This window comes from Triplophysa rosa, linkage group LG1 (assembly GCF_024868665.1).
Source record: "Triplophysa rosa linkage group LG1, Trosa_1v2, whole genome shotgun sequence".
Classification (NCBI taxonomy): domain Eukaryota; kingdom Metazoa; phylum Chordata; class Actinopteri; order Cypriniformes; family Nemacheilidae; genus Triplophysa; species Triplophysa rosa.
The window spans coordinates 32668317-32684051 of record NC_079890.1 but is presented as its reverse complement, the minus strand read 5'-3'; the positions used below and the strand labels follow the sequence as shown (position 1 = coordinate 32684051).

Here is a 15735-nt window from a genome sequence, read left to right as displayed (position 1 = left end):
ATGTGTTAGCAGGTCTTGCTCCACTTACTGTTAAAGGGCTACTTCAGCCAAAAATGAAAATTCTGTCATCATTTACTCACCTTCGAGTTGTTCCAAATCTGTATAAATTTCTTTGTTCTGATAAACACAGAGAAAGATATTTGGAAGAATGCTTATAACCAGGGCTTAATTTGTACCGGAACAAGCCGGCACCTCATTTGGCAGATCCCTCTCCTCAAGCACTAATGGAAAACATTTGTGTTGACCTGTTGCGTTCATATATTTAATTAAAAAGCATGCATAATAATTATAATGGCAATAACTATTTTATTTTGATAATGAACAGGCTGTCAAGTTTGAGATGCTGGAATATTGTGTGTGTGTGTGTGTGTGTAAGGCGCCAGCGCAATTGCATGAGCTGTTACTTATAACGGCAGAAACAACTTAAAAAAACTCTGTGATGATTTATGGTCAAACAGGTATGACTATGAGTACGTCATTAGATATTGCAAAGGTAGCTACTTTTAGTTGTGTACACACTTGAACATTGTGCTTTTACAAAACAATCTGTCAATTGTCAAATATTCAGCGTATATTTATTTGCGTCGCATGTTTGCATTAAATATTGAAGGGAACTTGTCGTGATGGACATTTTAGAGAGAGAGATATTTGTGTTGTTGGACAAATGCTACGAAGAGAAGCAAGAACTGATGAAATACAGTTAACGGATGATTAAATGCGTAATTTGCCTAACGTTATACACGGCAGCCTCCACCTGGACCCGCAGGTGTAATTTAAATTTATCGTTGAGCTTCTGAATTCTACACAAATTAATTCTCGGTAATGGTACTATTTCGAAAATGTTTTATGCGATATTCCAATTTTGCGCATGGATGGAAACCTGGCTACTGTTTCCTTCACCTTAACACGCATTTGAACTAAGATTTTGAACTTTGATCAATCTGAGATTATCTTCGTGTGTCCTTTCCATTTAGACTTTTTTATGCGCATTTTTAAAATATCTAAATAGTTGGATGGAAAACCCCTCAGATATTACACATTCCGTTACTTCTCCCCACCCCACTAACTTGCCGGATCTGCCACGCCCCCTTATTCCGGCACCTCGGAATTTACAAATTAAGCACTGCTTATAACCTGACAGATTTCCCCCCCATTGACTCCCATAGTAGGAAAAATTACTTTATCATTTTTTTGGTTTTGTTGAACACAAAAGAAGACATTTTGAAAGTAGGACAGCAAACAGTTCTGGGGCACTTTTGACTACCATTGTATTTTTTCCTACTATGGTAGTCAATGGGGGACAAAATATGTCTTGTTATAAGCATTCTTCCAAATATCTTTCTTCATCAGAACAAAGAAACTTATACAGATTTGGAACAACTCGAAGGTGAGTAAATGACGAAGAATTTTCATTTTTGGGTGAAGTGTCCCTTTAACACTCACTAAAGGCTGAATAAATAGTTTTTAGATGAGAGGGGAAATCAAAAATGTTCTCAACAAAGTGCTTTTTTTAACTTTTTTGATCGTGTTATTAATCATTATTTTGACCATAACCATCATTATTATATTGTATACATACGGTATTATATGCAAAATATATATTGTTATACATTGAATACACATTATATGATTCTGATATAAATACGAGTGTGTTGGTGAAACTTGCCACTGTGTTACACAGCCACTATGTTCATGGAACACTGGAAGAGAAGACAAATGAGACTGAATTACGTCTGGGATCTGACCGGCTTTGAAGACAGCGGGGTGAGTTTGGCACACCCATGTTGATCGAGGAAACTGTCAATATAAGAATGCGAAAAAGATATGAGTGCATGTATGTTTTGTAGGCGTGTCCCATTATTTTCCATGTATTGACTATATCCCGAAGCTTTATTGTTTGTCAAGAATTCAAGACGTCTGTATTTGAACTGATTCAGTGCCATGAAATCAAACTGTTTGTTTTGTTTCTTTGTCCTGTTTTTGTATAGGGCAAGCAAAAGGTTTGGAATTGGTTCCGTCCCAATAATACAAGCCGTATTTTCTTTTTTATTTCCTAACCTAACAGTTGCATTTCAGTACTAACAAATTCTTCATCCTTCAAGTCGTTATCTCAAGTCGTCTTCAAGCATCCGTCACATCTCGCTTGTGTACAGTACTCCACCAGCACTTATCTCTATTGGTCTGTTGTCGTGGAGGTACGGGAGATCCTCGTTCTCTCTTCCTCCGACCTTACGGCTCAAAAGCTGCTCGCTCTCCTTTCAGCAGTCACGTAAGGTCTTTCCGGCCTCGCCACCCTTTGCATGGGTAAAATCAGGAGGTGGAAAGATTCCTGAACCTTAAACTGCTGAATGTGAAAGAAATGTTATTTGTGATGCTGAGCGCTTTTGGTTTCGAGGATTTTTCTTTCACTGAATGTCAATGTGTCACCGTTATAAGATTTTCTGTTGCTGTCGACCAATCACGCACACGGCTGCTTCTGGCTCCATAATCGGTTTCACTCTCTTTGGGCTGCTTTCACTGGTTCATAAAAGAGCAAATCTGGATCGTGTGCGCGTTGTGAATCACATTCTCTGTGTTTCTTCAGAGTCACCCGAGAGCTGAGTATGAGTTCCGAGTGATGAAGAAAAGCATGAGGAAGGAACCAGTCCAAAAGGTGGGTCTTAATCAGTCTCAGGCTGAGATGACAAAGCCAACGGATCATCTGCTGCATGAAAATCTGATTTGCTGGCCGCAGTGAGAACCCATCTGGCAGCCTCTTGCTTTGCACTACATTTTATGACATATTGTTGTGCCGCAGACCTGGCTGTGTACCTACATGCCATAGACTAGAATAATCTGCCATGTGGACCAGGCTTTATGCCTAAGCCTTTTATTTGCAATGTGTGGCCAAGCACAAGTGCGGATTCTTGTATTATGTTTATCTATTTACTTACAAGCACCTGCCTCGCTGTTATAATGTAGTCTGGATTATGGAGTATTACGCTGGGTAGATGTTGACCCAGTTGCGGTTGGATGAAGTATGATGTGACTGCACAGCTGTGAGACATGTCTTGGGGCTTGTATTTGCTCTGCTCGACTTGGCTCTGTGTGTCGCTTCTAAGGCCAAATCATCACAGAGGGCTGCTGAAGGCCTGCTAAGGTCGACCGGGCTCTTGATTTTACATCAGTTGGAGGATGTGTGTGCTTTTTTATGCCTGGATTATAATTGATGTTCTGTTCTTGTTTCCAGGCAGGAAAAGATAAACTGACGTGCAGAGACAGAATGCCAGCTTATATGACAATTGTCATCATGATGTGTTTTTTGGTAAGACCTCATTCTAGGGATGCACCGATACCATTTTTTAAAGACCGAGTACGAGTAATGATATTTTTTTCTGGTACTCGCCAATACCGATACCTATAACCGATGCCTGTATAATGTACAATAATGTTAATAAACCAGTATCTTACTGCTACATTTTCTTTTTTTCTTTTGTTTTTAGGTCTACTTAAATTTAAGTACTATTTTTTAATCAAGTTCTATTTTTTATGATAAGTAGCACAATTTTACTAGCACATTTACTTCAGTTTACTAAAGTAAACTATATACCCTGTGGTCAAATTATATAAAAAATTAATGGGGGTGGTGTGGTAAAATGTGAGTGTATTATAACTTGTTGAAGTCAACCGGACGTTTATTTTGACAGGACGCTGCAAAGAGCGTTTGTTTAAGTTAACCGGACTTTTATTTTGACGATCGCCGCAAATGGTGTTGTTTATGTGTTCGTGTCCTCGTGCAGTGAAACGCTGGCGCTGAAAGCTCCACAAGCACAATGTGTTCAGTACACGCAACCGCACCACTCTTTCACACACGGTAACGCAAAACAAGCAGAATACATATTTAAACTATCTGAATATTTCATTAACTGTTACGTTAGCTGTTCAGCGCTAATTTCTTGTTAGTAAATTCCTCGATTCCGTCCGCGTTTTCCGCATTGCGGAAATCATAGGGCTTTTTGTATGTCACGTGAGGTATCGGTCTTTGGTATCGGTGTGTCATTACGAGTACGAGTACATGAGCTTGGTATCCGGCCGATACCGATACGCATCCCTACCTCATTCATTCACATGCTCTTTTGTGGTACCACAACGTAAAATGAAACGTGTGCAAAACACATTTAATCAAATTCACAAACAAGTTGCAACCGGTCACGTCGCACAGTTGACACTGTAGATCGGGTAGTGGTAATGGTGCGATTGAGTGGAGGCGGGGACAAATTTGCATATTCAAATTGACCCAAGAGCAATTTTGACATCTGAAAAGTATCCTGATTGTATTTTTAAACCTTGAGTCTTAAAATTGTCAGCGAGAAAATACATTTATATGATAAATAACGTAACATATATGAAAATAATAGTCATGTTTTCAGTTATTTTGTTATAGACGGTTTCAGCGGCAACAACATAAACAAACCTTTATCTCTGGCAGACCTCCGCAAAGAAACCTAAACTGTTGAGTAGTTTTAATTTAATTTAATACAATTAATATACGATAAAATATTATATCAAAACACAGACAGGCCAGTCTGTCCACATGTGTCCGATGAACTTGGCAATCAAATGTCTAAATAAAGTATACACAAATCAAAAAGTGATGTTTTGTCCTAATATATTATAAGCAAATTATTACACTGAAACACTAAATGTTCTTATTGTACTAGCTTTAAAGGTCCAGTGTGTGATTTTTGGGATGATCTATTGACAGAAATGCAATATAATATATATAGCCATGCCTTCAGAGGTGTATAAAGAGCGTACACAATGAATTACCTTAGAATGAGCTATTTCTATCCACATACACCGCGGGTCCCCTTGCATGGAATTCGCCATGTTCTGTCAGCCGTCGTAGTGTTTCGAAAGGGAGGGGGGTGGAGTGAGTGGTTGGTTGCAATTTGCAACCTCGCCGCTAGATATTACTGACTGGACCTTTAAAAACTACTGTAGTTCACAAAAATGATTTGTCTCGCTGTTTGTTTTCCGCTTAGATATTCGTTACATTGGCCATCGTGTTTGGCGTGGTGCTGTATAGGATCTCCATTCAGACGGCACTGCTTATGAGCTCCACCCCGTCATTCAGAACTAACATACGAGCCACAGTCAAAACCACTGCAGCTGTTATCAACCTCATCATCATCATCATCATGGACGAGATCTACGGAGCAGTCGCGCGCTGGCTCACTGTTCTTGGTACTTCTGGTTGCTGTTGTCTGAGCATTTAGTTTGCGTTGTGAATGCAAAAGGTTTACAGTGTCGATGTTTTCAACCCATCAGAGGTGCCAAAAACTGACAAAAGTTTTGAGGAAAGGCTGATTTTCAAGACGTTCGTCTTGAAGTTTGCCAACGCATTCACCCCTATTGTGTACCTGGCGTTTTTCAGAGGCAGGTGAGGGCTGGTACCAACCCGTCTGATGCGTAACATAGTTTTAACATTGTTAGGCAGCAACTGTGCACAAAGCACTCTTTACGTTAATGACCTGCATTGATTTCAATAAACTTTGACGGTAAGGTGTTAATTGTACAGTTTCTGTAAGACTGTTTTTTTATCTTCCTCTGTGCACCAGGCTGATCGGACGTCCAGGAAAATACATTTATGTTCTGGGGTCTTACCGAATGGAAGAGGTAAATGTCTGGATTTTCACTTCATTGTTTGTCCATGAACAGTCACCTAGTTACATCAGCACCGTTGACTAACGTTTAGTGTGCTCCGCTGTGACTGGATTCTCTCTCTGTTTTACCTTGCAGTGCGCCCATGCCGGCTGTCTGATGGAGTTATGTATACAGCTTTGTATAACCATGCTTGGAAAACAACTCATCCAGAACAATCTGTTTGAGATTGGTGTTCCGTGAGTACACCCATAAAGCATACGCAGGCACACTGCCAAGACATTACATCTCCAGCGATGAGAGAGGTGTGATAAAAAAGCTGTTCCCATGTGTTACAGGTGTGGCCTGTACCTTTCGTGACACTTTCATGATTTAGGGACTAACTGTCTATTGTTGTTGTGAATTTCTTGCATGAACTTTCCCTCGAGTTCATTTCTAACCATCCCCCCCCCCCCCCCCCCCCCCCCCCCCCGCTGCGCTTGCAAATGTATTTTGTGGAGTTCTCTGGCAAATATTCTACCCAGTAAGCATCTTCAAGCAAATTGGGAATATCCATCCATTCTTTGAATTTGCTTGTTCTCCGCAGGGTCACACAATTATTATTAATGATTAATAATTATTATTGTGCCCAACCTCAAACAAATTGGTGAATGGCAGCCAGATTGAATCTAAAGGTTTGAACCAAAATATTTCATAGACGAACACAGTTCTTTGAAAATGTGGAGCACTCTGGAATCTGGTCAGTGCACATTCCACGTTGGTCTGCACATGAGCACAGAATAAAACAGGCATGCTTGGGATTCCTGAAACAGCTGTACCTCGATCACTAAATTGGTTTTATCATAGGAAAAGTGTATCATGTATTTGGCTAATTTATTACCATATGAGTAACCCCAGTTTTCCTACAAATACCACGATTAAAGTGATAGTTCACCCAAAGAAATACAGTTATCATTTACTTAACCCTCTTGTCATTTCAAACCTGTAAGACTTGCTTTCTTCCGCAGAACACAAAAGACGATTTTTTTAAGAAAGTTGGTAACCAAACAGCATTGGCCCCCATTCACTTCTATTGTGCGGCCAAAAAAATGCAAGTAAATGGGTGTTGGTTAACAACATTCTTTAAAAATCTTCTTTTGTGTTCTGCGGATAAAGAAAGTCATATAGGTTTTAAATGACAAGAGGGTGAGTAAATGATGACAGGATTTTCTTTTTTTGGGTGAACTGTCACTTTAAACTATGGCTAATGTTGCAAAACCATGATGATTTTACTAAAGTAACCATGGTTTTTGTGTTGTATTTGTGGTAAAACCACAGTAAATGTCCGTTAGGCCAACGTGAATATTTATGTATCTGTGTCGCAGTAAACTGAAGAAACTTCTCCGACGACGCAAGATGGACAAGAAGCAGCAGGAAGAGCTAAACAAAACACTTCAGCGCCATGAGAAGGACCACTTCCTAGGGCCATTTGTCGGACTCACTCCTGAGTATATGGAAATGAGTGAGTCACTACGCAATACGCGCCCACGCACGGATACAGACACATAAACATTTGTTTGCGTTCTCTTCTTGATCTGCTGCCTCTGCAGTCCTGTGGGGATACGGCTTCATAAATAATCTTTTGTAATTACAACCTCCTGTTATGAATAATTAAATTCATACACAGTCCATTCCCACTAATTGAAATGACTAAACGTGATTGGGCAGATTTATTTGATCTCACTACATCTTTTGTCGCTCGCTCTGTTTGAGGCACTATTATTGCGGGTAAATGTATAGCCGCATGTTCTGTGAAGGAGCTGTTATGGTGTATATGGAGTTTGTGTGTTGCTGGCCCCTCCTCATGTGTGCTACAGCGTGGGCTGGACTTCTGCTCACACAGAGGCATTATGGGTCCAGAGGGGGGCCGGCAGAGCTGCGTGAGATTATGAGCTTTAGTTCTGGCCTGCATTCATTTATAACATGCCCCCCTCGTTTATCCATCCTTCTATTTCTCAGAATCCATCTCTCTCTCTCTCTCGCTCTCGCTCTCTCTGTATCCTTCCCTAACCTCCTCTCCTCTCAGTCTGGAAATGCTCATTACTCATGAGCAGGGATTAGAAACTAAATATTGTTAATTTCACTCTAAAATATACTTTTCAAATACTGTAGTATCCGGTTAGAATGAAATTAAGAAAATAACACTATTTTTGAAATAAGTGTACACTCTGTTCAATACTATATATTCATGATAAGAACATGTGTTGAGAAAATAAATGTGACCCTGTCTGTGAAATCCAGGCTAAAATCGCATAAGGTATGAGATTAGAAGCATCAAAGTAGCCTAGTCTTTGCCAAAAATTGATAAAACTAACCAGAAACTACCAAAAGTTGGTTTCCTGAACAATCATTTCAATCTTTGACATGGCCTTACTCAGTCAAAATTAAAGATATCAAAGTTATATTTTCACATAATGTTTTTAGTTTACAAAAAGCTTTGTGCGTTTTGTTTCAGAGGAACCTTCTATGGAAGTTTCAGTGTTGTTTTTGCTTGTCTTCTCTAGTCATCCAGTTTGGGATGGTGACCTTGTTTGTGGCCTCTTTTCCACTGGCTCCGCTTTTTGCTCTTCTGAATAACATCATTGAGATCCGTCTTGATGCCAAAAAGTTTGTCACAGAGTTGAGAAGACCTATCGCTGTCAGAGCCAAAGACATTGGTCAGTGTCTGCACACAACATGCCCTCACGGGTTGATTTACTGCATTTATTTTGTAAGCAATACTATGACGACCTTTTGGATATTTTTCTGTAATCCTCCATGTATTTCAATAAAAATATGTTTAACTCAAACAAAAAGTTTTAAACAGGGAACACTTTTAAGTATGGCTATACATAGGAGTTGTCTGAAAAAACAAAACCTACTTTGTCATCTTGCATTTGTTTGCTTTGTTATGTAAACACTGGCAGTGTCAGACCGAATAAAAGCCTTAAAACTACAGCAAGTAGCTTCGTTGTGCTACAGATGGTTATATTTAATGACTGAGAACAATAATGAGGTTTTAATGGGTGTAAAGCATTAAGCAAACCCTTAAATGCTGGCTGAATGTTTTTGTGACAGTCATTTATCACCATCTAGTGGTCGAATTGTATCTTTAAGCGTTGTCATGGATGCTGACTGTTTATCATGGCCATATTTCACCCATAAGAGCTAAAGAAATAATTTACTTGAATAAATAATACGCCTTATAAAGGCCTTTTTTCTCTTAAAATTAGATCTACTTAATAATTACAATTACAGTAAACAACGCTTCTAAGCAACCATTCTCATTACGAAACTCAGAAAATATAAGGTAAATATTACATTATGAAATTGTCAGTATTTGTTGTTATTTTACTTGAATTAATGCTGAATTTATTCAAACTTATTTACAGTAATTAATATTTTGCATATTTTATGCAAAACATAAGTTATTTGTTGAATCTTTTGATTTTGGGACTGCTTATGTTTTCCTCATATTCAGACAGCATCATTTTAGCCATTTTTAGTATAATTATATATTGCTTTTTTTAAGAAATAAGTGGCTTCTTGCAATCACCTTTTCTTGTGTTTGTTTCTGTGTCTTCAAGGAATCTGGTACAATCTTCTCAGAGGATTGAGTAAAGTGGCCGTCATTGTTAATGTAGGTTTTGTGTATGATTGACGTTTCAAATCTGAGAAAAATGAAACTTTGCTGTGATGTCATGTGCAATGGGCAAGTACTGCTAAAGATTACAGCACTGAAAATCATTCATGCTTTTTTCCAAGTCCTGCACATGTTCAGAGACCTTTTTATGATACATGATAAAATGACTGACTTGAGCAATACTGTATCTAGAGATCAGGAGAGAGCATTGATCCTTCTGTGTCACTTTGCAGGCGTTTGTAATCGCTTTCACATCCGACTTCATTCCACGCCTGGTCTATCAGTACATGTACAGTCCAGACGGGACTCTACATGGTTTTGTCAACTTCACCCTCTCACAGTTCAACGTCAGTCACTTCCAGCCAGGCACAGAACCCATTAATCCTATGCACTTGGGCTACAAAGTGGATTTTTGCAGGTACTGGTATCCGTTTAAAGTTTTTTAAAATTTTTGTTCATAATTGTCTTGGCTAATAAGATGTATTCAGATTTGGTGCATTTATGGTTATGCTGTGTTTAGATATAAAGACTTCAGGGACCCTCCAGGTTCTGACACGCCATATGATTTCTCAAGACAATTCTGGGCCATTTTGGCTGCCCGGCTAGCATTTGTCATTATGTTTCAGGTTAGTCACAAGCATAATTAATGTTATTTTTTTAGATTTTGGGATTAAATATGACCTGTACATTTCTGGTGAGATTCAGCATGTTGATTCTCTTGATTCTCTATGCAGAATGTAGTAATGCTGATGAGTGACTTTGTGGACTGGCTGATCCCAGACATTCCCAAGGACATTAGCACTCAGATACACAAGGAGAGGAACCTCATAGTCGAGTTGTTCATGAAGGAGGAACAGGGCAAGAAGTTTAGGAATACTCTCAGTGATCCAAGCCCTCAGCAGCTTCGCTCGCGTCCCAGTTCACAAGCATAGCAATTTATCACTGAGAATAGCAGAAAAAATGTCCAGCCCAGAGCCTGTTTTAGACTCCACCCAGCTCTGGTGACCCGCCTAAATGCCTTGCAACATGCAAAGGCTGGAGAGGACTTACGGCAGGACCGCTGGTCCTCCTGTAGGACCAAAGTTGTATTTTAGAGACTGCCGCTTAGATAACTGATAGCAGTCAAACATGAAACAATGTTTTCTTTTCCTTTGTCTGTTACTGAATTAAACACAGGTTTTTTTTCTATTAGTTATATGCAATTTCTGCAGGTAGGTTGATATGGTGCGTGAGCTTATGGGTCTTTATTGTTTTCTGGTTGAACTGATGAATATCACATGTAGTTTTTGTGTATCATTGCTGCTTTGGCTAATGAGCTTTTTATGTAAAATACAATGCTTTTATAATTCATTTTACCAAGAATGGAAATAGTAAAAACTGTATGTTTTTAAAAAAAAATTATTGACAGGATTCTCCTGCTCTGACTTTAAAGTGCATTTTTTATTTTTCATATTAGACATTTCATTCAGGTTAGTTCTAGTCAAGTTATTAGTCAACTACAGCGATTAAACCTTTGTCTGGGTACAAAAAGCAGTTCTACTTATTCGATCATAATAATGACTTTTGTTTTCTACATAAAAAACAGTTAAATTGCAAATATAAAATACCTTAAAAGCTAATAAAACAATTGTCACCTTTAGTAGTTTAGTTTATTGGTGTTTTCTACTGAGGGATACAGACTTGTTTATGGGATCGAAATTATCTTTGGTTTTAAGGTCCAAAAATGCTGAAACAGGTACAGTACATTGTATATAATCCTATGTTTAAGAGGCCTTATTGTTGATGGAAATATGTTTATGCATTTATTTTAATGCATTTATTAGTACTGTGTCATATTATCATATTGTGTCTGGATTTTGGCCTCCTGGCTGAATGTTCCTATCCTGACATCCAACAAGCCATAATGAAACGACAACAAAAATGTTAAATTGATAAATTATGTTGCATGTGTCTTCCATTAAAAAGAAATAATCTGTTTCTAAAAGCTTGCTAAATAGGAGAATGTTTCTAATCCAGATCAAATATACAGTATGTCTTGAAACGTAATTCAAATTTTATACATTTGCTTGGCCACACAACAGATGTTTGTATTTTTTTTTGTTTTGTATTTTTATTCATCTAGAAAAATGTTATTATACAAACCTACTAGAGTTCTTCCTTGATTCATTGTGTATCAAGTATGTTTTTGCTTTATCTATATGAATACTGTATACAGTGTAATCCCATTTTAGGACTGTTACAGCACATACTGTTTTTCACACCCTGTGATGTCATCATCGAGTTTTAATGTTTCAACAGGGTTTTTTGCTTTTTATTTAAGTTTATTAAATAAATATGTTATATATTCCATGATATGTAGACATTTATTAAAGGTCAGTCATCAAACGATACGTACAGTAGGCCTAATTGTTTGGAAGAATAAGTTTAAGATTATACTTTTTACTAGGAGGAAGTAGTAAACTCCAGCTGATCAATGAGTTTTGTAAAAAAAATTGAAAATTTCCAACCCGAAAAGAAACAATCCATGAAAATGAAACAAACACGAGCAGAAATTGTTTCCAAAGATTTGCTTGAAAAGACATTCCGCTCTCGCGATACTCTGAGTCTCTGATGTCTTCAGTCGATCAGTCTGCGCAGCGCTGCATGTAAGAAACACCCATTGGCCCTTCAAAAAACGTTTCTTTTGAACGGAAGGTACATTCAGGAATTTCTGATTGTGGGTGCTATTTCTCAAACTTATGTCGGCACGGGCTAAACAAGATAAAGCACTTTCACCAACAGCTCGAGACTTTCATTAATCATTGGGCACTGTTCGGGAGCGCACGCGAAAGCGAAAACGTTAAGAAAAGCGAAAGCGTTCAGATCAGGCACATCACAGGGCTTGTGTTGACACCCAAACACATTGTAAACTATGGACGGGGGTGAATTTAGAGCTATGCTCTTAACAATATCCAATGGACTCGAACAGGACACACTAGACAGCTTGAAGTTTTTGTGCAAGGACGTCGGGAAGAAAAAACTCGAGAAAATAAAGAATGGGATCGAACTGTTTGAGTGCCTGATCGAACGGGGTCAAATCAAGCCTGACGACACGGAGTTTCTGCGATCAATTTTGGACAGGGTCGCTAAGACAGCATTGATCGAACACATTGACAAGTATGAGAGAGGATCGACAGCCAATGCTAATCTGCTGGACCCAAAAGAGCAAGGTAACGTAGCCTACTGCTTTTAACATTTGACTTTTGAAGTATCAAAGTTCATACGCAGGTGGACAACTCACGAAACCCCTTTGGTTTTAAGGTTACTTGGCAAATAGCAGAATGTGTATGGAAGGTGTCTTGTTGGTGTTTCTTAAAGGTGTATGTACAAAAATGTACCGTGGTTTTAAAACAACCATAATTTAACTATGGTATTTTGCAGTAAGAGCACAATGTATAGTTACTAACTATACTTGAAGAGTCTGGTTCCAAAATGAGATAAACTAACTCTAACTCTAAAAAGAGTTTTCATTATGTTGTCATGTTTTTATTGCTGTTGATGGCAATTTTTTTAGTTATTATGGGTTAAATCAAAACAAACCAACTGCAGTTTTATTGATATTAATTGGAATGCACAATAAAAACGTCATTTTAGAAAAACGGAGTTATCTCATTTTGGTGCAATGGTTCATTTTCGGAAGTTTGGCGTTGCGCTTCCGCTTTAACGGAAGTGTGCGTAATGTAAACACTTCGTGTTTGTTTGTGAAATGCCTTTCCCTATCCAGCGAAAGTTGGATAGAAGTAGACGGACACTTGCCTTTATATCAAAAGAGAATGATATAAAGTAGGGTAGCGGTGTCGTTGTCGATTTATTTTAGCACCAGTAGTAATGGACATGATGTTTCTGGTCACGTGATCATTAGCTGTCATGCAAGTTTTCCCTTCTAAAGGCACGTGACATACAGTGCATAAACCTGACTGGCTGACATGCTGATGAACGTGGGGATCGGTACATCCTTAAACTACATCCTATGTTGTTTTTGAACGAGTGTATAGACTTCATTAACATGTTTGCATTTGGCAGAATTTTTATCCACCACCACATGAAGATGACATATGTTATGTGGTCACTGACTTTATGTAAGATTTGAAAAGTTGTCAGATTGAGATATTCATATGGTTTATGTGTCTTTTATATTAGAGAAAATAAATATCGCAACTGATGTAATCGTGGAGCAGCTGGGACGAAATTGGAAGAAAGTTGGACGAAAACTGGGACTGAACGACACCAAACTGGACAGCATTCAAGACAAACGCAAGTGTGACCTAGAGGAGCAAGTGAGAGAGCTCGTCAAAGAGTGGATAAAGATCCAGAGAGAAAACGCAAGAGTGGAGATACTCATTAAAGCTCTGCGTGACTGCAAACAGAACTACACTGCTGATCTTGTGGAGCAAAAACTCCACAATGAAGGATATTAAAACCGGCTCTTTTTCTTTCTTTCCATTATGAAATGACAGATCTGCAGAACAGCTAATAATGTGAATTTCACTTTGAAGTGCAACTGAGCTGAATTACAATGCCTTTGCAAATTTTCCTGAATCAGTTGTTAGTGGTGGTGCCCTAATGAATATTTGTTAAAGAATGAAATATTAGTTAATATATTTTACATTTGTGATTGCGTTGCAGATAATGAAAATAAAATATATTTGTAAGATTGGTCTGATTTTCCCAGTTTTATAGTTCTCTCATTATGGAAAATAGAATTCTATTTTGTGACTTTTGTTTCAAGTCGACTGTCGAAGGATTATATGTGACATTACAAATAAATAAAGGGATTATTTTTAGTACTTGTTAAATGTCTTCACAGCTACACAATGCACTCTTCAGTTTAAAATACTACCTCTGTCCAGTACATTTAATGCATCTACACTGTATATGAGTTACATGAGCAATAAACATCTCTGGTACCATTCTGTAAATAGAGATTGTCCAATGTAGTAGTCATTAGAAGTGATTGTCTGTCAAATTTACAATTGATGATCACTAAAACTAGATTACGGTATAGAAATACATGTCATTTTTATGTACAGCCAAACACTTGGAATTCAATTTTGTGTTGTATTATAAAAGGGTATCTGTTTAAAGTTTAGTACCTATGACAGTGTGCCTCGCAAAAGAATGTGTTCAACAAGTTTAAGCAAGAAATCACCTGACGTTGTCCCTGCAGAAAAATTCCAAGAGATTTATTTCATCTGTGGGGAGTTTACTTTGAGTGACTCATACTTTGAGTGACTCATACATCTTGTTTGTCCCACACAGGCTGTGTAAAGATATATAGTTTGGGCTTGGTCAGGCCAGTTTGATTATTGCGTGGACTTTGTTATAATTATGTGTTTTTGAGGCCGGTCCTAATGGATCTGATTCATTGAATGTCTGAAGAGCTGTTGATATGGCCAGATGTGGAACCTCGTAATCCTTTTCAAGTTTGGCTGTTGTGATAAATGCGAGGAAATTCTACACCATAAATGCTTCCAGCTTTGATGCAACAGTTTGGCGAGCGGCCTTTTCTGGTCAGAAATGTTGCCTGAACACATCGAGTCTATAATAAAATGGTGTTGGTGTCTGGGCTTTACAGGTCAAGTTTTTCTACAGTAGACCCAGTAAAATGTGCATTTCCGTGAACTAGGCTCTCTTCAAACTGTTTAGAGCTCTCCATCATGTTACTGTATGTCTTTAAGGTCAAGAGATGCAAATATATCTTTGAGAGAGTTCTTTCTGTATAGTATTTAAAGTATCTTATTCAGTATTCAAATGACTGCCAGTCATGATATTGTATGCTACGAAGGTTAGGAAACTGCATTTTGTTTTACATGCTTAAATTCTTAATCGTTTAAAATGAAACAAAACAATTGCACTGCATTGCGTCCGAGTCCAGAAATTCCCTTACATTTCACAACACGGGACCTGCTGGTGTAGCCTTTTCCTTTAATCACTGACATCAACACCTTGACGTGAAGCTTAAGAAACATCATGTCTTTTCTTGACGTGAACCAGATTGATCCTGCTAATAAAAGACTGAATATTTCATTGCTGAATGCTCAGACAAAAAAAAAACATAAATCTGGCAGATTATAGGGTCATAAACTGGCATGCGTAATGAGGATTAGACTAATGTTGTAACAGTTTCGCATCTTCTTTCAGCGACCCTATAACTCGCACAGGTAACAGAACAGAGGCACGTTTCAATGAGATTATGAAAAGGTTTAATTTAACATTCAATAATTTCAGAATTGTATGCACTCGAGGACAACTAAATATAAGCCATAATGACATGTGGCCTTACTTGAACACGTCCAATAGTAATATCTAGTAATAGCAGTTGTCCTTCAACCACAAAACTAGAAAACCACCATCCAGCAACTCGCACAACTCAAAAGATTCACTCAATGTAA

General features: G+C 38.1%; 2 protein-coding genes across 5 annotated transcripts in view; both read left to right on the top strand.

The window, feature by feature from the left end:
- ano1a (anoctamin 1, calcium activated chloride channel a) overlaps positions 1–11656 on the top strand; it is a 35582-nt gene extending 23926 nt beyond the window's left edge. For 3 of the 4 annotated variants that reach the window (XM_057347775.1, XM_057347786.1, XM_057347761.1), the window contains exons 13-26: positions 1682–1764; positions 1989–2000; positions 2585–2653; positions 3230–3304; positions 5025–5226; positions 5311–5422; positions 5601–5658; positions 5782–5882; positions 7008–7144; positions 8187–8339; positions 9249–9301; positions 9538–9722; positions 9825–9930; positions 10039–11656. In XM_057347775.1, the coding sequence (XP_057203758.1) occupies positions 1682–1764; positions 1989–2000; positions 2585–2653; positions 3230–3304; positions 5025–5226; positions 5311–5422; positions 5601–5658; positions 5782–5882; positions 7008–7144; positions 8187–8339; positions 9249–9301; positions 9538–9722; positions 9825–9930; positions 10039–10236 (1544 nt within the window). In that variant the 3' untranslated portion in view covers positions 10237–11656. The remainder of the gene's footprint in view (positions 1–1681; positions 1765–1988; positions 2001–2584; positions 2654–3229; positions 3305–5024; positions 5227–5310; positions 5423–5600; positions 5659–5781; positions 5883–7007; positions 7145–8186; positions 8340–9248; positions 9302–9537; positions 9723–9824; positions 9931–10038) is intronic. The other variant, XM_057347767.1, reaches the window with a different exon arrangement.
- Positions 11657–11955: 299 nt separating this feature from the next.
- On the top strand, positions 11956–14253 carry fadd (Fas (tnfrsf6)-associated via death domain). The gene is made up of 2 exons (XM_057347799.1): positions 11956–12513; positions 13484–14253. The coding sequence occupies exons 1-2, from the start codon at positions 12216–12218 to the stop codon at positions 13759–13761; spliced, it is 576 nt and encodes a 191-aa protein (XP_057203782.1). The 5' UTR covers positions 11956–12215; the 3' UTR covers positions 13762–14253.
- The last annotated feature ends 1482 nt before the right edge of the window (positions 14254–15735 follow it).

Excerpts from the sequence above, each read along its gene's own strand:
- fadd (XM_057347799.1), top strand. The coding sequence starts at position 12,216 with ATGGACGGGGGTGAATTTAGAGCTATGCTCTTAACAATATCCAATGGA. Across the intron at positions 12,514-13,483 it reads GCTGGACCCAAAAGAGCAAG|AGAAAATAAATATCGCAACT; the intron begins GTAACGTAGCCT and ends CTTTTATATTAG.